At 47.5% G+C, this 19435-nt stretch overlaps 8 protein-coding genes across 8 annotated transcripts; 4 read left to right on the forward strand and 4 right to left on the reverse strand.

The window, feature by feature from the left end:
• Positions 1–233: 233 nt before the first annotated feature.
• N7478_012760 (putative integral membrane protein Pth11-like) lies at positions 234–1923 on the forward strand (the record flags this gene model as incomplete). Its single annotated transcript, XM_056928970.1, has 2 exons — positions 234–586; positions 651–1923. 2 exons carry the CDS (start codon positions 234–236, stop codon positions 1921–1923), a joined length of 1626 nt encoding a protein of 541 aa, XP_056772332.1.
• A 463-nt stretch (positions 1924–2386) lies between these two features.
• Positions 2387–3334, forward strand: N7478_012761 (alpha/beta fold hydrolase; the record flags this gene model as incomplete). The annotated part of the gene is made up of 1 exon (XM_056928971.1): positions 2387–3334. One exon carries the CDS (start codon positions 2387–2389, stop codon positions 3332–3334), a length of 948 nt encoding a protein of 315 aa, XP_056772333.1.
• A 1160-nt stretch (positions 3335–4494) lies between these two features.
• N7478_012762 (proline dehydrogenase family protein) lies at positions 4495–5768 on the forward strand (the record flags this gene model as incomplete). The annotated part of the gene is made up of 2 exons (XM_056928972.1): positions 4495–4865; positions 4952–5768. The coding sequence occupies 2 exons, from the start codon at positions 4495–4497 to the stop codon at positions 5766–5768; spliced, it is 1188 nt and encodes a 395-aa protein (XP_056772334.1).
• An 828-nt stretch (positions 5769–6596) lies between these two features.
• N7478_012763 (uncharacterized protein) lies at positions 6597–8512 on the reverse strand (the record flags this gene model as incomplete). The annotated part of the gene is made up of 4 exons (XM_056928973.1): positions 6597–6775; positions 6836–7785; positions 7840–8312; positions 8369–8512. The coding sequence occupies 4 exons, from the start codon at positions 8510–8512 to the stop codon at positions 6597–6599; spliced, it is 1746 nt and encodes a 581-aa protein (XP_056772335.1).
• Positions 8513–9185: 673 nt separating this feature from the next.
• N7478_012764 (glycoside hydrolase family 88/105 protein) lies at positions 9186–10289 on the reverse strand (the record flags this gene model as incomplete). The annotated part of the gene is made up of 1 exon (XM_056928974.1): positions 9186–10289. The coding sequence occupies one exon, from the start codon at positions 10287–10289 to the stop codon at positions 9186–9188; it is 1104 nt and encodes a 367-aa protein (XP_056772336.1).
• A 456-nt stretch (positions 10290–10745) lies between these two features.
• Positions 10746–12113, reverse strand: N7478_012765 (uncharacterized protein; the record flags this gene model as incomplete). Its single annotated transcript, XM_056928975.1, has 1 exon — positions 10746–12113. The coding sequence occupies one exon, from the start codon at positions 12111–12113 to the stop codon at positions 10746–10748; it is 1368 nt and encodes a 455-aa protein (XP_056772337.1).
• A 921-nt stretch (positions 12114–13034) lies between these two features.
• On the reverse strand, positions 13035–14701 carry N7478_012766 (uncharacterized protein; the record flags this gene model as incomplete). The annotated part of the gene is made up of 6 exons (XM_056928976.1): positions 13035–13153; positions 13213–13914; positions 14140–14330; positions 14386–14395; positions 14461–14536; positions 14612–14701. The coding sequence occupies 6 exons, from the start codon at positions 14699–14701 to the stop codon at positions 13035–13037; spliced, it is 1188 nt and encodes a 395-aa protein (XP_056772338.1).
• A 645-nt stretch (positions 14702–15346) lies between these two features.
• N7478_012767 (uncharacterized protein) lies at positions 15347–17092 on the forward strand (the record flags this gene model as incomplete). The annotated part of the gene is made up of 1 exon (XM_056928977.1): positions 15347–17092. The coding sequence occupies one exon, from the start codon at positions 15347–15349 to the stop codon at positions 17090–17092; it is 1746 nt and encodes a 581-aa protein (XP_056772339.1).
• Positions 17093–19435: the final 2343 nt, after the last annotated feature.

Raw genomic sequence — 19435 nt, forward strand, 5'->3', positions numbered from 1 at the left:
ATCCTCACGGAGCAGGAAATTTGAATCCCAATTTCCCCTCGCTGATCGCCCGTGGCCTTTCCCGATCGCCTTTAGTTCGATTTGCGTTCTCCACCAACCCGATATAGCTCACGTGCGACATGTAAAAGACCACCCATTCCTTCCAGCGTGAAGGTATGTATCTGAACAAGCCAAAATCCGAAATAGCATCACAAAAACAAGTCACAGAGGATCTTTAAGAGGCGGAGGGGATCATGGAGGAGTCCCTGGCTGCACGCGGTCTCTACCCCCAAACCCCTCCCGCCTTTGAATCCCGCAGTGAGATAAATCCAACCTTGTTGATGAGCTGGTGGGCAACGATCTTTTCCGTGGTCATAATCGTGGTTCGCTTGTGTGGTCGCTATGTGCGAATCGAACGCTTTTTTCCAGAGGATAAAGTGATGACTTACAGCATGATTCCTCTGCTTATTCGCATGATATTAGTCCATTATGTCTTGGTCTATGGCACAAACAATGTCCAAGCGACCAGCTTGACAGCCGAGGAAATTTCGAAGAGAGAAATAGGAAGTAAACTGGTGCTGGCAGCTCGAATCTTCTATGCGATCTTGTGAGATAACTTCCTCCCAACTCCGAGTCTCTCATCGAGTTATCATACTTACTGATAATTCCAGTATCTGGACAGCAAAGCTTGCAGTGTGCGAATTTCTCAAAAGAGTCACTGGAGTGGTTTGGCGTCAATCAATAGCAACCTTTTTACGATTCATCCACTTTTTCCTGGCCTCCACGCTGGTAGCCGTAATCATCGCTACACTGGCGGAATGTCAACCATTCGATCATTATTGGCAGGTCACCCCAGACCCCGGTCCCCCCTGTCGCTGCGGCTATGCGCAACTCATTACCATGGGTACCTGTGATGTGATCACCGATCTCCTTCTTGTCGCTTTCCCCGTCCCGATAATCCTCATGTCCCAGATGCCTCTCAAACGCAAGTTGGCACTGGTTATTCTCTTCTGTCTCTCTCTCGCCCTGGTCGGAATCACTTGCTATAGAGTCCCATCGGTTATCAAACGTCGCGGCAATCAACCCTATCGTTCCCTGATCGCATCTCTCGAGATCCTCGCCGCGACAGCAGTATCAAATGCTGTCGTCATCGGCTCATTTGTCCGGGACCGCGGCGTCAAAAAACTCAAATACAAACGTGACCTGGGCTTTGCATCTGTCAATGAGAGTGTGGATAATAGCCACGTGCGTCGAAATACAGTGATGCAGCATCAATGGGGAAGTGATTGCGACCTTGCCGGTGATTTAGGAATTAGGCTCGATCCCCGAGTTTACCCAATGGCTTCTTCGTCGTCACAACCACCCAGCTCGGGCCCCTTCCCGATCCCACCGTCCCCGTTGATTGATGCCGAAACAGGCTCTCTGAATAGGTCATGGTCTTTTAAACAAAGTCGTCTTTCGGACGATCATGTCTCGGCTACTGACAGCCTCGATACCAAAATCAGCCCGCACGAGTACATTCCAACAAGCCAGTCCCCACGGGAGAAGCCTGGCTCACATCCTTCAACACTATCCTCTCCTCGCATGCCACTTTTCGACGTCGGCGGTCTACTGAATAATGACAACGAGCGGACAGCAAGGCAACAATCAAATAATACGTCCCAAAGTACTGGCAATTTCCCTCAACCCCAAACTCCAACTTCAGCTCCAGCTCGTGCCAGGAGAACTTTCCTACAAGATATCGGTGCTTTATCTTTCTCAAATCGCCTTATAGCCACCGATTTGAGGGCTTCGACACCTCGAGTCACTGCAAATACCCATAATCGATCACGATCCCATAACCCTCCGCCTTATAATACCGCACCTGACATGCAAAGTAATGTCGAGGTTGAGCTTCATGATGTAGGAGGACTCTTATCCAGGAACTCTACGCCTGGTCCCTGAATGTCTGGGAAGAGATCAAGCTTTCTATCAGCAATACCCTTTCTGTGTTTCTGTGTATCCTATATTTTCCAAATACTTCTACGAATTATGATTCAAGAATAGTACTGTAATTATCCTAATATGAATCCGAAAAAGAAAACCATAACTCCCCCAGTATCTCTTCACTGTATTCTCTCTTGAACAACCCTAGTGGCTGATATGATCAGCTTGTTACCAGAATACCTTCACATTATTGAACTAATCATTATGACTAATCATTATGACACCAATTTCAATCAAATCCTGGCTAGCCGTATTGTGTTATAAAACGTATTGGAACTAGTGCCTGGCCTTGGAATGAGTCATTGTAAATTATTGTTATCCCGTAGAATGTTCTAGGGGGCGGATTTAGAAAGCGGGGGCCTAGACATCTTTCAATCCCCCGTTATCTAACAACTCAACTTGAATTCACATCCAGTTCACAATGGAACCAATTTCTAAAATTGATTGGGACAAAGGTGATAAAGATGGGCTTGTCTCCGTCGGTTCCCATAGACTCCATTTGTCCGTTTCGGGACCAGATCGCAAGCCCGGGGAGCCCATCGTCGTTCTCATGCAAGGCGTTGGCAGCACAATCGATGAATGGGTTGTAGTGCGAAGGCTTGTGGCTCCATTTGCCCGTTGGTTGAACTATGATCGTTCAGGGATGGGTAGGAGTGAAGGTCCCAACCAAACGCCACCAAGCATATCTGCAGCATCAGTCGCAGCAGAGCTTGATACTCTCCTAAGAAACGCCGGTATTGAGCCTCCGTTTATGATTGTCGCTCACTCTTGGGGAGGCTACACCTCTCGCGAGTTTCTGGAACTCAGACCCAATGATGTCGTGGGCATGGTATTCGTGGATTGTAATACTGAACGTTTCTTTGACAGTGGTGCGTGGGGTTGGGACGCTTTCAGTGCAGTCATCGGTGACCAAGATTTCTTTGAAACTACCGGTCTTGTAACATCCCATGTTCTATCTGAAGAGGAGTGGAAAGCCGTCCAAGATGAGCAGGCTGACCCCCGACATCAAGCCACCGAGGCTGCTGAGTCGGTGCCGAATGACAGACGGGCATTGGCTGACAAGAATCAACTCGAAAAGCTACTTCTCAAGGATTGTCCGGTCAGTGTCATTATTGCGGATACACCTGAAGATTTCCAGAAAATGTATGACTTTGGAGTTGCCGCAGGCAATGGAACTGAACAGGAACGGGCTCTGTTTCGAAAATGTCTCGATCGATGGCGCGAGATGAATGAGGACTGGCAAAGAGATCTTTTGAGGCTTTCACGTCTCAGCAGATCCGTCCGTCTGCATTGCAGTCACAATGTACAGCTTTTGCAGCCACAGAGCATAGTTCAAGAGATACAGTGGACCATGGATAACAGCAGATAACTCTCAATCTGCTAGTGAAATCTTGCAAAATTCTCGGGGGCAAGTCGAATTCTCGAAGATGAACACCTCAATGGCCCATTTATAATAATAAATGCATTAATGGTACCTCATTCTCTTATTGATGAAGCCTAGCCCTGAACGTTCTCATTTTCTTGATATTCCGTACCATGAGAATGGCTAGGGAGGGCCACTGAGCTACAATAAGAGCGAGGGAGTTTCGTGTCGTATACCATGTTATACGAAATGGGGTAGTTTTCAAACAAAAAAAGAGTATTGTCTTAGAAAATATATTGCGTTGCACCTTACCTTATTTTAGATTATGTAGTATAGTTTCGGGAAAGGACGAGACACAAAGGGTGAGTGTCTGGGAGGCACTCTGTTTTCGAAATGTACTATAGAATACCTTTCCAATGTTGCCAGCAAAGACTTCTGAGTAACCATGGATTCCATTCCATATCTCCCCCGCGGGGCTCCAGAACCTCGTTCGTACCCCCGGGTAACTCGTCCGACATGGTTTTGGTGGCCCTTCCGGACAGGCGTTGTGTGGGCACGGTCAGCCTCCCGGCCATGCGTCACATTCCGGGTACACGAGAAGCAGGCTCTTATCAAATTGGAAAACGAACCCGCCGGATACTCTTTGAGTGCAACACAACCGCCCGCACACTTTTCTATCAGTACAGTTTGCCTCACGAATAAGTTGCCTCGTGACCATCTTGTCGGGGGATGGTCCGATGAGGGCCCGATACTGGTTCTCTCTGTAAACCTTGTACTAGAGTTGCGGGGAAGAGACTAGATAGGCAGGGTATATAGTAAATGATAAATAAACCATCGTCGTACGCAGATAATAACCTGAAAGGACCATTCTTTAATCTTTAAACTATCACCAACCCGGAAGAATGACTATCTGGTCCATTGGGAAACCCACTAGTTCTCGAGCCAGTGAGGCTCTTCTCGCAAGATGCAGCATATCCTCAAGGCAGAAGATTATTGTGCCAAATCAACAACGATTCACTTCTACCCTCCAAGTTGCGGCGAAGACTAGTTCGACTTCTACTGTCCAGCATCCTCTCTCCGTTCTTCCTACCCATGTTTTACTCCGATCCCTGCTGGTTTCTACTATCTCCTCGAGCCCCCTCCTTCTTCGCTTATCTCTCTGGACCATGTCTGTTCTATCCAAGCCCAACAGAGGATTCCTGCTCAATGTAGACCGCAACCCAATCATTCATGGAATCCTCAAAAAGACATTCTATGAGCAATTCTGTGCGGGAGAGACCGATGCGGAAACAAGAAAGACCATCCAAGAGCTCAAGGATATGGGTTTCCGAGGCGTGATTATGACATACGCCAAAGAAACTGTGTTTGATCATAAAACAAATACAGAACAAGGATTAGGAATTGCAGCACTGGAAGCTGAAAAGAACGATGACGCTTTAATTCCTGCCGTGGCTCGTTGTGCAAATATCGAGGCATGGCGAAAGGGAACGGTTGAAACCGTGGATCAACTAAATAATGGAGACTACCTCGCTGTCAAGTATGATAAAATTGCCCCAATCTCCCCCGCCCGTTCTACTAAGCACTATCACCAAAATACCAGTGACTAACTTCTTCCTGTCATAGATTAACCGGCGCCGGATCCACCGTCACCCAAGCGTTCTCCAAAGGCGAACTTCCACCAACACAGATGCTAGAAGCATTAGATGAGATCTGCAGCCGATGCGAGTCCCGCAAAGTCCGTATTCTCGTCGATGCCGAGTCCCACCATTTCTTATCTGGAATCCTTCGCGTAACCCTCGACCTAATGCGGAAGTATAACCGTAACGGCCACGCACTGATCTACAACACATACCAAGCCTATTTGAAGAGCACCCAAGACACAATAGAGAGACATCTCACAGCAGCCCAAGAAGAAGGCTTCACCCTCGGACTGAAACTAGTCCGCGGTGCATACATCGCTTCCGACGAACGGTCCCTAATCCATGATACAAAGACAGACACTGATAACGCTTACAACGGTATCGCGCAAGGAGCGCTCAAGCAGAGCCTTGGCAAATTCGGAAACGAGACTACTTTTCCATCCGTGAATCTGTTCTTGGCTAGTCACAACAAAGAGAGTGTTTTGTCTGCTCATCAGCTTCATAAGCAACGTCTATCGGCTGGTCTTCCTACCGTTCCTGTGGGGTTTGCACAGTTACATGGTATGTCTGATGAGGTGAGCTTTTCACTTCTATCTCTTAAGGGCAGCGATGGCACCCCGGAGGTTTATAAGTGCTCAACCTGGGGTACTATGGGTGAATGTCTGGCATATTTGCTTCGAAGAGCGGTCGAGAATCGCGATGCAGTTCTACGCACAAATGACGAATACAATGCTTTGAAGACTGAATTTGGGAGGAGAATTCGATCTATTTTCTCTTCCCCCTCGCAGAGACGAGCCTGAGGCGGTATACAAGGAAAAGAAGTTATGAGATAAAGAATACAATGCCAATGAGTATATGAATTGTTTATGCAATCCAACAGGCCATTTAGTAGAACCAAGTATAGCTAGAACTTGAATGAATTAACCAGCCAATGTGGCTGAGAAATGAATCCCTTGTGTCTGTCTAAAAGTTTTAAGTTTTGGCGTCAGTAGATAGGAGAGACCGGGAACCCTTCCGAGTGGCGCCCGTGCCCCGATCGGGGACGATAGCACACGTTGTCAAAATTGAAAGAAAACACCTAATTGGTATATTATTTAGATAACCTATCTCGTGAACTATTTCCTGTCATGTATTATGATATTCAAGAGTCATTTGGTCTCGACGACGGAATCCATCTATAGTTGACGCAGGCCTTTTCCCCCTTTTTTAATCTTTTAGTACACCATGCTTTTTTTACAGAGCAGAAAAGAAAAGTGAAATCAATCCACGGCTACGTCAAATCTAAGATGTTACAAAATCTAGAGACGGTTCAATTTCGAGCCAATAGTATAGCAGATAAATTGGTCCAAGAAATAATACGAGGTTAGTCCTTGTGATTGGGTTGAGCAAATCTAGATGTACAGCAGAACTGGAGCGCAACTACAAGGAATGAAGACAATTCCAAATGGAAGCGTCTGCAAAAATTCTAATGAAGCTTATGATGTCTTACCATTTATCACTTCATTTCATTTACTTTGTGTACTAGGTGTGTGGCAGAAATTTGTTAATTGCTTGAGTATTCCCTTTTCCGGGAAACTCCCATTCATTCATTTCGCTAGATCTATATAACAAGAGGATTCACAAATCGTTTACTGGTAGTTGCTAGGGTACAGATATCCTCCTAATTGAGGAAAGAACTCTTCCTTAATCAAACGAGGACTGGTGAAGCGTCGCAAGACATCGGAGCTGCCAGCCTTGTCATTGGTGCCACTAGCGCGAGCACCACCAAAGGATTGCTGGCCAATAAGTGCGGCGGTTGTCTTGCAGTCTAAAAAGGAATACAAGTTAGAATGTAAATAGTGATAAACAGAAGGAAAGAAATACTCACTGATGTAGAAGTTACCAGCTGAATAGCGGAGCGCGTCCTCAGCTTCACGGATTGCTTTACGATCCTGGGCAAAGACCGCACCGGTTAGGGCCAATCCACCTCCAGCTGCATCTACCTTCTTCAGAATGGATGACCACTCAGCGTCGGGGTAGACATAAACTCCAAGAACCGGTCCAAAGATCTCCTCATTAAAGAGTTTGTGATCCGGTGTATCGACCTGGTAAACAGTAGGATGCACATAAAATCCAACCGAGTCGTCGTAGGTTCCACCCGCAATAAGCTTCACCGACGAATCCTTATTGTTGTTATCAATAATGTTCTTGATCTTGTCAAATGAGCGACGATGAATCACAGGGCCCATGAAGGCATCCAGATCCTTGTCAGGGTTTCCAATAGTGATATCCTTCACACCAGCCTTGAGAGCTGTGAAGAACTCCTCAGCCCGAGATTCAGGGAGGTAAAGTCGAGATGTGGCAGAGCATTTCTGACCCTGGTACTCGAAGGAACCACGAATAGTGTGGTTCACGGCACTGGTGATATCGGCAGTAGGGTGAACGAGATGGAAGTTCTTGCCGCTTGTTTCGGCAACCACGCGAGGAAACTCGCGATAGGTCTTCTTTGCGATGCCCTCGCCAATTCTGCCATACAGGGAGCGGAAGACATCTGAAGAGCCGACGAAGTTCAATCCGGCAAAGTCACGGTGTGAAAGAGCGACATCGTTAATTGTCTCCGGATCACCTGTGACAAACTGCACAACATTTGGGGGAAGACCCGCCTCGAGGAGAATCTTATAAACCAGGTGGCTGGCATAGACGTTTGATGGCGAAGGCTTCCACAACACCACATTACCCATAAGAGCTGGGGCAGAGATCAGGTTTCCTCCCAGTGCAGTAAAGTTGAATGGAGAGATGGAGTAAACGAATCCTTCCAGCGGGCGGTAGTCCAAGCGACTAGATAAAATTAGTTAGTAAGGGTCAATCTGTATAAACGAGAATCTGTCACACCTCCACATTCCATCACTGCCACGAGTTGGCTGTCTCTCAAGAATCTCAGCAGCGTAGTTGCAATTCAAACGGAAAAAGTCCGCCAGCTCAGCTGCCGCATCAATTTCACCCTGCCAAATATTTTTGCCTTGTCCCAACATGGTTGCGGCAATGAGATCGTATCGGTACTTTCCAGTAACAAGCTCCGCAGCCTTGAGGAAAATTGCAGCTCGGTCAACAAACGGGGTCTCCTCCCAGTCCTTCTTCGCCTGCAGGGCAGCATCAATGGCAGCCTTTGTTTGCTCCTTAGACGCGAGAGGGTAGTTAGTGAAAACTGTGCCATGCTCAGCAGGCAAAGGTTGATCCCAAGATTGAGCTGCCTTTTGAGCCTGTCCATCGTAAAAGATGCTGCTAGGAACGGGAAGTTGAGATCGTAGTTTGACAAGAGCCTCTTCTAACTTGACACGCTCTTCTGATCCTTTTTTGTACAAATGCTGCAATGTGTTAATTTCCAAGATTTTATGTTTTCCCTATTCAATTGAAATCTTACATTGGGTTCATTTCGAGGATCAGGAAGACGGAAAGGAAGTGTAGCCTTTCCTCGAATTTGGACTGATGGTCTCGAAGCGTTGAACCGCAGACGAGGAGAGAAGACACGCGCTGTGCGTAGGTTCATGAGGGATGTAGAAGACATGGTGTGCGGCGAATTGATGGTTAAACAGAAACAGTCGACATTGGCCAGCTTTTAAATAACAAGTACTGGTTCATGGTGGCCATGGAATTTGGAGCATCGGCAGCCCTTCCGATGGTCACACATACTACCCCGCCATACTTTAGCTACCCGGAGCGGGTGCAGGCCCTTGTGGGGTAAGATAAAGAGGTACAGCTGTAAGAACTGACCGGTCGGGAGGCGAACCCGGTCATCAGCAGGTACACCTGGGCGCCATGTTTGCTCTATTCCCAAGTTTGTCGTTCCGAAATCGCAGATAGCATCATCGAGGTCAAATTCCGCGGGGACTGTATCTCCATAGCCGGGAAGCAAACCTGGATAACAGCTATAGTGGGGAACTTAAGAAGGTTGGCATGATTATCTACTATCCTCGGTCGGGATCGGTGGTTTGGAAAGGAATTCCGTCAACTACATCCAAGTTTCACCAAAAGCTCACACTGGGACGGCCTCTCGTTGTTTAATATTTTACTTTTTCTCTCTTCATAATAGTCTTTTTAAATATATCTGTTAATTATGCCTATAAGGAGAAATTTTTTGTAGTTGGAATGTATTCTTTGCTTGTTTGCAGTGTTCGAAATATTCTATCGCGAGAAGCTTGAAGTAGTATGCTCCTCGTACAGTGAAATTTTATACAGGTCTAAAGATATGTGCGCAGATATTCGCCAAGTGCCATAATTCCCATCGCTTGCCCATAAGGCATTGAAGTCAGGGGAATATCCTTATAAAATTGGAGACAGTCTCCCATTCCAGTGCCAAAGCTAGTATTCTGAAGCTCACCCGTATGATCAACATCTTTGAGAACAGATTGGATAGCCTTTTCAGCGACAGATCGGTATTGCGTCCCGATATATCGCTTTCGAACGGCTTTCAGAATTCCATACGCAAATCCTGCTGTAGCGGACGCCTCGAGGTATGAGTCCGGGTGATCGAGGAGAGTATGCCAGCCCCCAGATTCTGATTGAAGACGTTGGAGAGCTTCGCATTGCGCTTCAAGAGTCTCAATCAAATGCTGACGGATCGGATCGGTAGGCTCCAAATCAAGTAGCTCAATAATTTCAGGGATCACAATCGTCACCCAGCTATTGCCTCGTGCCCATCGCGCATCAGCGAAGTTATGTCCACCATCTTCGAAAGTCCATCCGTGGAAGAACAATCCGGTCTTAGTATCAAATAAGTATTTGATATGTGTCAAGAACTGCTTCTTCGCCTCGACAATGTATTCGGGGCGGTTGAGGAGCTTCCCAATCTTGGCCAGCGGCATCACCGTCATCATTAAGGTATCATCCCAGAGTTGTTGATAATTCTCAGTGATGTATGTGATGTGCTGCATACCACCAAAGCGGGTTCGAGGCAACTCATGCATTGCCCATTCAGCCCAGGCATCGAGCCAAGGTAAATATGTCACATTGCCAGTTTTTTCATAGACGTATGCGAGGGTCAAAAACACGGCCATCGTATTGATGTTTTTGGTGGTACCACCCTCCGCGAAGCGTGCTGCAAACCAATCTTCAATTATCTTGAGCAGCCTCTCGTCGCCCGTGATCTCGTAGTACTTCCAAACGCCGTATAGGCCGATACCGTGCGTCCACTCCCATCCGTGCCATGATTTGGTGTCTATAACGCGACCGTCGGGGAGGTGGAGGAGAAATTTGCCAGTTTCATCTTTGATATTGACGAGGTTATCGATCAAGAGATTCACAGCCTGATGCACTTCAGGCGCTGGAGGTCGGGTGGAGGCCATCGAGAGAATGGGTGTGGATGTGATTCGCGTGTTGAGAGGTAAAATTATTTGTTTCTCTTTTATTTATGGAGTCCCTCTATCGGGTTAAGTATCTCACGATTATTGCCGATCGCCTCGTGGGTGATTCGAAAGAACCTGAATGCCCCTCTATCCCCGGATCCCCCACGCCAGTCAAGACATGTTCGGGGTAAAACAGCCCGAATCCGCGCTAAATTCTGGTGCTTGATGGCTTGACCCATGGCGTTGTTTTCATAGTGGGGATCTTCGGGTAATTGCTTGCCCGCATTGAGCGCACCGTGGGGGAGGCGTAAAGTAGAGAGCGGGGAAGACTCGGCTCCAAGGTTGAAGTCTAAGAATCTAGGCTAATGTAGTAGAAGCTGCAAACTTAAACATCAAATAATTCAATTATTCCAAAGCTACCTACACATTCAATTTGCAATATATGATATGTTGACCTCAGTGAGGCTTGATGACATTGAGGAGCTGTCGTGGCTCTTTAGTTAGCTCAAGCCAGCCATCTTTCTCCACAGCGATAATATTGCCATCAACACAGATCCGTCTCCAATGTTCCGATTCTTCCTCGAAATCAATTCGAAGCTTCTCAAACTTGGCATACGTGACAGCTTCCTCCTCCACATGCAGACCTCCCTTATAAGCAAGAACAATCAGTCGCGTGGCTTCTTCACCAGACATAGGACCCCAGCCCATAAACCACATGGAACCATCTAATGGCTCCGACTTAGGCGAGACAACAAAGTTATACTCAAGACGAGAAACAAGACTTGCAAGCAGGTACATATGTTCATCGTCTCCAAAGGTCTTCTCGGCAAGTTCGCCAGTCTGATCATCTCTTTCGGAGTATGTCACCTTGCCCTTAAATTTATGAGGCGCGCTGCCATCAGGAGGGTGCAGTAATTTCATGCCTGCGATCTTGAATCGCTCGTTGCCAAATTTACGATACTCAACTGTATCACTATCGGCAACCAACGCTGCATGAATGCCCCAGCTCACTGTGACAGATCCATAAAGAGTTTGATGTGACGCGTTAGGATCCCCCAATGGTACTTTCTGGCGCCCCTCGTCAACAATCATCTGGCTACCAGGGGAGAGCTTCGTGGCGAAAATCGGGATAGGTGTTGGTGTCCCGCGAATCAATGACTTGAGACCAGACGAGGGCCCAGTCCGCGATCCAATAGAACAGGCCAACGCATTGCCGGTTCCGCATGGGATCAAAGCAATCTGTGGCGGTATCTGAACAGATTGGGTGTGTCGATAGAAATAATCGACAATGTTAACGACCCCACCATCACCAGAGAGTAGAACAATTGTCTGAGGAATGCCCGCGCGAGCCCGTTTCAAGAATCGGGATTCGCACAATTCTGTGATTGTCTGGGTAGACTTGGTCTCATGAACTTCATACTTGACGCTCAGTTGGGTGAGAAGGGGCTCCACAAGGTCTCGAAATATAGTCTGGGCTTGGCATGTCCCCGATTTCACTGAGATGACGATCTGCACTGGCTCTGCATGCTGAAGGTATTCGGGGATTGTGACCAAGAATTGCGTCAGCGAAGGGGGCAAGCACGAGATAACGGTCTTTTCTAGATGCCCGACTGCCGCAATTGAATCGCCATGGTTATGACCTTCTGGCTTCACGAGAAACAAGACGGTGTGATTCGAAGATGAGTCTTCTGCGGGTAAAAGTCCCAGAATATCGGACAAGTTGATTTGTCCTTGCAGTCCTGATTGAGAGGTGCACTGCAAAACATCACCGGTCACCTCCGGGGTGAGCACCTCGGTGCCCCACTCAAATGGAGCTGTCGCCATTCTTGCTGAGAAAAAAAAAAAGGAAAACCTTGAAATCTTTGAAAATCTTGAGATTGTGGTACTCTGGGTAGATAAGAGATTTCGGAAGATGATTGTGTAAGGCTGTCCAAGGCTGTGGAAGGAAAAAAGCCACTAAATAGATAGTTTTGGTGTTCAACCCCTCTCCCCTTTAAGTAATCGGTTGTTTATCGGACCCCGGGGCCGTGACTTCATGTTTTCTCCCACTTACATGGATTTATGCCGCAGAGTGAACCCTTTTAGCTCCTTTTGTAAGAGATCTCCAAGATGTCTTCATTTGGCCCTAATTTATAAATTTAGCTGGGTTTTCTACGGTCTGACAGTGGCGTGTACCCCGCCTGTCGCCTGTCGCCTTGTTGATTGAAGATGTTGTGATAAATGATTACGCTTCATGTGCTTCTCACGGGGCCATACCAAGGGGTTCAGGGCTCCAAAAGTTAGTTTGAGACTTGAAAACTATTCATTATCCACACCTTTGAGTTGATAAGCCACTGCCGTCAGTATGACTCCCGCCTCGGGCGTACAACTCTCTGATCCATCACCGTCATTGATCGGAAACCTCAAGCTTTGGGAGCCTTAATGTTCCGGGGCTGTCGCCCCACAAGCTTCGGGTATAATTCATGCACATCACACACGACCCCTGGACAAAAAGGGTTAGGGAGCACGGGACAGCTGGATCTTATGGATCTCATAGGGTCCATTTGAGATCCTTCGAAACCATTTAAATAGCACCATGGGGGCCATGCATGTGCTTCATTTCGAAGGTCGTCAATGAAACAGTGAAAAAGGATAGTGCAGAATTTGAATGTTGCAAAGTAGATTGTCCCGAATACCTACTACACTGCCCTGTAATAATCATAAAGAAAATGTCCTTGGGAGACAGCGTAAGCAATCAACTTACTTTTATTGCAAATAACGACTACGCAAAGCTTGGCTAATAGTACTCATCCGACTTGCCATTCCTCCGTGTTGCATGTTACTCATAAGGGCCTCCTCCAACGCGGACTGTGTCACGCTAGCGTCTAGATCTGCGTCAGCAGAATGCAATAGGGCAAAAAGATTTGACAAGAGACCAACTTACCATCCAAGTCGCTAAAACTACTCCCCATGCTCGGGGTCCCGTCACTTGTGCCCCTCCCGGAATTGTTTGACTTGGCAGGATGTATTCGAGGCATATCACCCACTCGCGGTGAGCCTAAAGTACCAGATGCGTGTCCTGCTCGGGAGCTTTCATTCCGAACAACGACCGGAGCACCAGAGCTCATGGAGCTAGCAGATGATTCCGAGCCAGCGGGATGATTGCTAGGTCGAGCTGCAGCATGCCGACGACCCATTGCCGCACGTTCTGCATCTAGACGTACCGTTGTGCTGAGCTCTTGACCAGCGCGATCCGTACGACCATTCTCAAACTCGCGGGTAATTGGCAGGAATGCAGGCAAGTCATCCTCGTCATTTTCATCATCCCGCAGGCCAACCTGGTGCATGGAGAACTCCTCAAATCGCCGAAAGCGTTGTGCTGCAGAGTTCGCATCTCTTTCCGAGTCGGAATCGGAAGAGCTTGATGAAAGATCCGCTTCTGCTAGTGGAGAAGAATGTGGAAGTGGAGCTAGGGGAGGTTGGTCTCGTTTATTGGTTGATGGGCGATATGAGAACGACTCGCGTGGTTGTTCATTCAGATTGCTCTCTGTTGTAGGAGTCTCTGCTCGAAAAGGGTCACGGGAGCCACGAAACTGATTAATAGTTGTTGTCGAAGTAGAGCTCGTGCGCCGACCGTGATTACTGGCTATTGCAAGCATTAGATTCGATTTTTGGAATATATATCAATGTATGTAGTTCGAGGTTATAACAAAGGGTCCGTAGCACAAGGAGAGGAGAACACGGACCTTGTTGGGTTATTTCCTTTGATTGAGACACTGGCCGAGCAGGTATCCGTGACCCTGAACTTCATTAGCACTGTTTGGGTACTTCACAAACATATTGTATATATATGTGGCAGACGCGGCCGTACCCTTTGATGTCAATCCCCCCAAGGCCATACTGCCTGTCACAGAGCCGGAAGCAGCCGAGGGTGAAGGTGAGTTTGATTGTGCAGTTTGGTCAAACCGCCGCATCTGAGCTCGAACCTGGGATAGTTGTCGATCATATAACCATGCTGCTTGCTGAAGTAAGAATGGCAAAGTAACATGGAAATTATCGGCCCTTTTGGGCTGTTAGCATGGCTCTTTTATGGGAAAAGAGAGATATAGCCTCATACAGAATTTTCCCTAGAACCACAGTTAGTCCTATAAAATAGCAACCAAGGTACATCATGATGCTGAGTGTGACGTACAATCAATATTATCTCCCTTGGATGGACGGGACAAAATGTCCCACAACGCCTGGTCCTTTATCGCATTCCATTCCACCTGGGCGATATTAGGATTAGTCAATGTAAAACAAACTTGTAAAGGCTGCATTAAATCGAGCTACAGGAAGCGTACTGGTGGGGGATCAATAAACTGATATCTTGGAAATGGCAAGCGGATAAATATAGTGAAGTTGGTGTCGCCAGCTTCGGCTTTAGTCGCCATGCTAACGACCTAGATAGCAGTTGAAATCTGGTTGACGGCGCGGATCTTCAAGTGAATACTAGGTGCGATCCACTAGCCGTGTTGTATCATATGCACTGAAAGGGACGACTGAGCTGTTCTTCCAATATTAAAACCTTTGAAAAGGTATCTAGTCCCCTGCAGTCCTGTCAAAGATCATTCAAAGGATCGACGAGGCAAGTGAGGAGGAGTTTGGCCCGTGGACGAGTGACGACAGCCGGGTGCTATTCTATTGGCTACAGAGTTGCGTGGCGATAGCTGATGGGGAGCGTGGCTTGAGTATAAGATCTGCGTGTCTCTGAGGCTGCACAAGTGTCTAAGGCTGTAAGACGCTGGAACTAGTGGAGCTTGAAGTGGGCCCTAGGTCAAGGCGGTGGCAGAAAAAGTAAACATGCCTTCAATGTTCCTATCTGGACATATTTTCACAAGGACGACAACTTTAACCTAGTCGAAGGCTGCTATTGTCTCCTCACTCCAGCTATATATCGGGATTAATCATGGGGCTCTTTATCCCTCCCTCCCTTCTTTCCTCTTACTGATTCACTCGAGTCCTTGCCTTCAAGTTCCCCCTCAACCTAATCTCCTCCGTCGTCGCAGTTCACCCTCTTTTCCCTCGAGTGTTTTAATATGGACAATATGGATGGGCATTTGGGACTGAGTGAGTGGCCCTCGTCTTTTGTACCTAACGGCACCCCAAATACCGATCTGGGGCTTACACTTTCCCCCGGATCACAGTCTTCGCCATGCGATTCTTTGTTTGGGAGTCCCTTGATAGCCGGGGGTGAAGAAACTGTCGCGAACAACCCATATGGCTCATCTGATCCATTTCCTGTCGAAAGTCAGGGCTTTGACCTCGATATCGACCTCGACCTCGGCCTTGAACCAAACTTCGATCCTTTCGAAGGCTTGCATCCAACCTCTGCTCAGTCGGAAGCTATCAACCAAGTTGTTGTCGGGACCTCCCAAGCATCCAATGAAATAGCCACCCAGCCTTCGGGTTCTCCATGTAAAAGGGTTTATGAAGATGTTTCTTCCAATGGCGCCCAGCAGTCTCCTCCACCCCTCCCACCTCCCAAGAAACAAAAGCTTGCGAGCCAGATGTCATCAGACGGCCTTCCAGCCTTTTTGAACCCAAATCAACGCCAGCCGTCGATATCCTCTCACATCGCCCCAACACATCCTCCGTGCCCTTCAGCCAGCATGATCTCGAAGGAAAAGTTTGCTATCGAACCCTCCGACTTGGATGAACATTATGCCCGCGAGGTGACTACCTTCATTCCGCCCGACACGCACCATGCCTCACCCTATCAGCCAGTCGGGTACAATCCTTCTACCCCAAGCATGCATTCCAAAGTGGTGCACGTCAGCAATGACACTCTTCATCATCGTCTTGCAAATGCTCGACGGCGAGCGGATGCTGTGACAGCAGACCGCAACAAACTCCGTGAGGCTTTGCTGCAGTACACAAGCGTTGATCCTCAGACGGGTAAGCTAGGAATACATGCTCTGGAATCCCAGCTTACTACTCTACGGCGTGTAAACACTGGCCATCAGCGGCGCGCAGAGACGCAGAAAGAAGAAACCCAGTTCTGGAAACAAAGGTTTGTAGAGATTTCGAACACATACAACTCGCTCCTTTACGACTACAAATGTCTGCAATCAGGCTTGCCATCTCCTCCCGCATCTTCAACTAGTAGACCTAACAGCTTGTCGGCTCGGTCTTCTCCTACTAACGCTGCCGCCGCCGCCGACGCAACCAATGTATCGAATCTCGCCTCGCCTGTCACGTCTTCGAGCAACCAACCTAAAAATCACTTGGTCCCATCGTCTGCTATTTCAACGACTATCTCGCTGTCCAACTCCCCTACTGCGCTCCCCCAGGATACGACTCAAGTGATCGATCTGACACTTGACGATGACGCAGAGAACGTGAGTCCCCAAGGATCTGAAACCGTCACACCGAGAGAAAACGCCCAACTAACCCAATTTCACCGTAATATTAGGCAGAAACAAATGAAATGGCTCCATAGCACTGAATCAACCAATGATGCTGCTGACCGCATCTTGAATAAACTGAATCCCAAGCACCGGACGGGTATCATCGAAGTCGGCGTCAACAAATGCTACAACATTATTGAGACTCAGAATGGACTCCGCCTGCAACTCGGAGGGCCCTTCAAGCAGCTCATTACCACCAGTCAAAACACCGACCATGAAAACCCCACAATATGTAGCGAGGATGCGGCTGATCTCTACAACCCTACTCATGATGAACTCTGCCAAATGATGGAAGAGGAGCTGGCCGGTGGTAGCGATGAATTGATTGAAACTCACGATACCGACAATGAGAACTTGCAAGGATCAGCAGGATGACCAAAAAAAAACGAGGAGACACTACTGTCAGTGGCCAATCAGCCAGCAACTTTGTGATCACGCGTACAAGTTTACGGCTGTTGGGTTGTTGGCTCGAGCTGAATCAACATCACCACTGCAAAATCCTTTTCCGTTCTTTGAATAACTGCGCGGAACTTGAATGTGTATGATTGAGATGTCTGGAATGACTGTCAAACACCCAACAATATTGAATGGAAATGCCTTCCAGGTCCATACTTCGGAGATCCAATGTATATTAGTAATAGAGATCAATAACCAATGAATCTTGGAAGAGGCCGTCTAATTAGTACTATATACTTTTGTATAGACTACGGCGAACTATAGGTAGCGTCTAGTGAAAAAGAAATCCCTTGGCCCTATTGATATAATCTTTATCGCCTATTATAACGCTACTTATACTATAGGCTCTACATAGATAGAAAGACTATTAAAAAGATAGACCTTTCTCGGAACTTGAATTTGTATAATTGAGATGCCCAAGATGATTGTCAAGCACTCGCATGCGTGGCCTATTTACGGCTCTCTGTGAGTGAGATCTAGAGCTAGCGGATATGACGTATAGCCTTCCTTGCCGTTTAAAAGGCCGTATTGAGACTACTTTCCAAATATGGACTCCCACCGGCCAAAAAAGGGGTTGGTTTCTCGACTACACTGTGACTCTACTAGTCGTAGAACCTGAATACGAGTACTTTGGTAGACTTGGAACTGCGCGATTCTTGCGACTTGCGTTCTGAAACTAATTTGGTTTTGCGACTCGGGTTCTAGAACAGGTCGTGGGATATTGTGTTCGAGTACTTCCGTTGTGTCGAAACATGGACTGCCTGACGCTCGTTCCCCCTAAAGGATTTGATTACTCACTGTCCTGATTGCGGACAGCTGAGGTCAGAGAAAAGAACAGGTTGCAATCTCATTGGTGCGTACAAGAAAGGATGTTATTGGAGATCCTTTGGCCTGTTTCCAGTAATTTTAGACTTGTATGACCTTAGGAACTGTCTCTAGGGCTGATGGGAGTCCTTTTGAAAACAATGTCCCTCGCACCTGGAAGACTTTTCGCTCCGGGGATCCCGGGTACAGTTTCTGGAGATAACCATTCATTCTCTGGGATCGCATGGATGGCCCCTGATTGGGTGGGGTGCCCGCGAAGTATTATTTCACCCGTTCAACTGCGGCCGAGTCAGGCAGCCCATACGTGCACGAATTCCGTGCATTATAGTTATATACTCTAAATGACATTCAGAGTGCCGCTAGTCCAGAAGAGGCACCAGCTCATATTTATCAAAATCAAGTCCATGCTATAGTATATACCTTGTAGTTAAGGCGGCACATGTTGACTAACGAAGTAATCCTGAAGTGTTCATTTGTTGTACGGCCCTTCATCTGCCTCGGAATCCCGGGACCGACTTAAGTGACTCCAGGAATGTGTCAGTCGGTCCTAGGAGCTCTATTTCTCCCTGTCAGAGATCGAGCAAATAGAGTAGTATGGGTGTTTGGTCGCTGACCAAACATTGTACCTTTTGGCCAGTTGGCGTAGTTATTAAAGCCGAACACTCCACGATCCGTCACACTCCCAGGGTTACTGTCAGGGATATACATGAAGCATACACGCTAAGCGGAGGAGACGGACCCACATGGCGCATCTAGGTGCCCTAAACGCGAGGAAGCCACCTCTCTTTTGCTTCCTCGCGCTGCGTCTTGTATCTAGAGTCGACTATAGCTTTTCCTAATATTGCCTAATGCCTAATTAACTACGCATACGTGAGGTCCTCACAGTTACAGGCACAGTTCCCAGAGGCAGCTAGAGACTTCCTGGGAGCGAGCAAAGTGTCTGCGGGGTACATGTTGGAATATTAGCACACAATTGTACAGATAGCGAGCTATGATAACGATGGCTGGTTAATTTGAGGCTACCGTGATAGTCATTCAATGGTGAGAGACAGCGGGCATTGAAGGTACATGTACTCGGAAATTCCATCCAATGTTCACCACAACAAGTGAATCGTTAAACGTTGATTGTATATCCAGCAAAAACTCTATCAATTTGCGACCCTCGGATTAACACCAGAAAAAACTTTAGTTGGCTGCACCTAGATAATGGTTGGCACAGTATTTTGAGGGTATCGCTGGTGATTGATAGGGCATGGTGGGGCTCTGGGAAATACATTCAGAGGGAGCATGGCCAATGCATCTTCTTGTTGCTTCTTGATCGCGGCTGCTCGCTCCCTAGGATTTGTTGGAGCTGGCATTTTTTTGATAGGTATCGAACAGCTTAATATCTCTAGAAAGTAAGCTATGGAAAGCTTAATGGGCGTTAACGGTTAGCGT

The sequence above is a fragment of the Penicillium angulare genome (genome assembly GCF_028827245.1).
Source record: "Penicillium angulare strain IBT 27051 chromosome Unknown utg000012l_segment0_segment0, whole genome shotgun sequence".
In the NCBI taxonomy this organism is placed as follows: domain Eukaryota; kingdom Fungi; phylum Ascomycota; class Eurotiomycetes; order Eurotiales; family Aspergillaceae; genus Penicillium; species Penicillium angulare.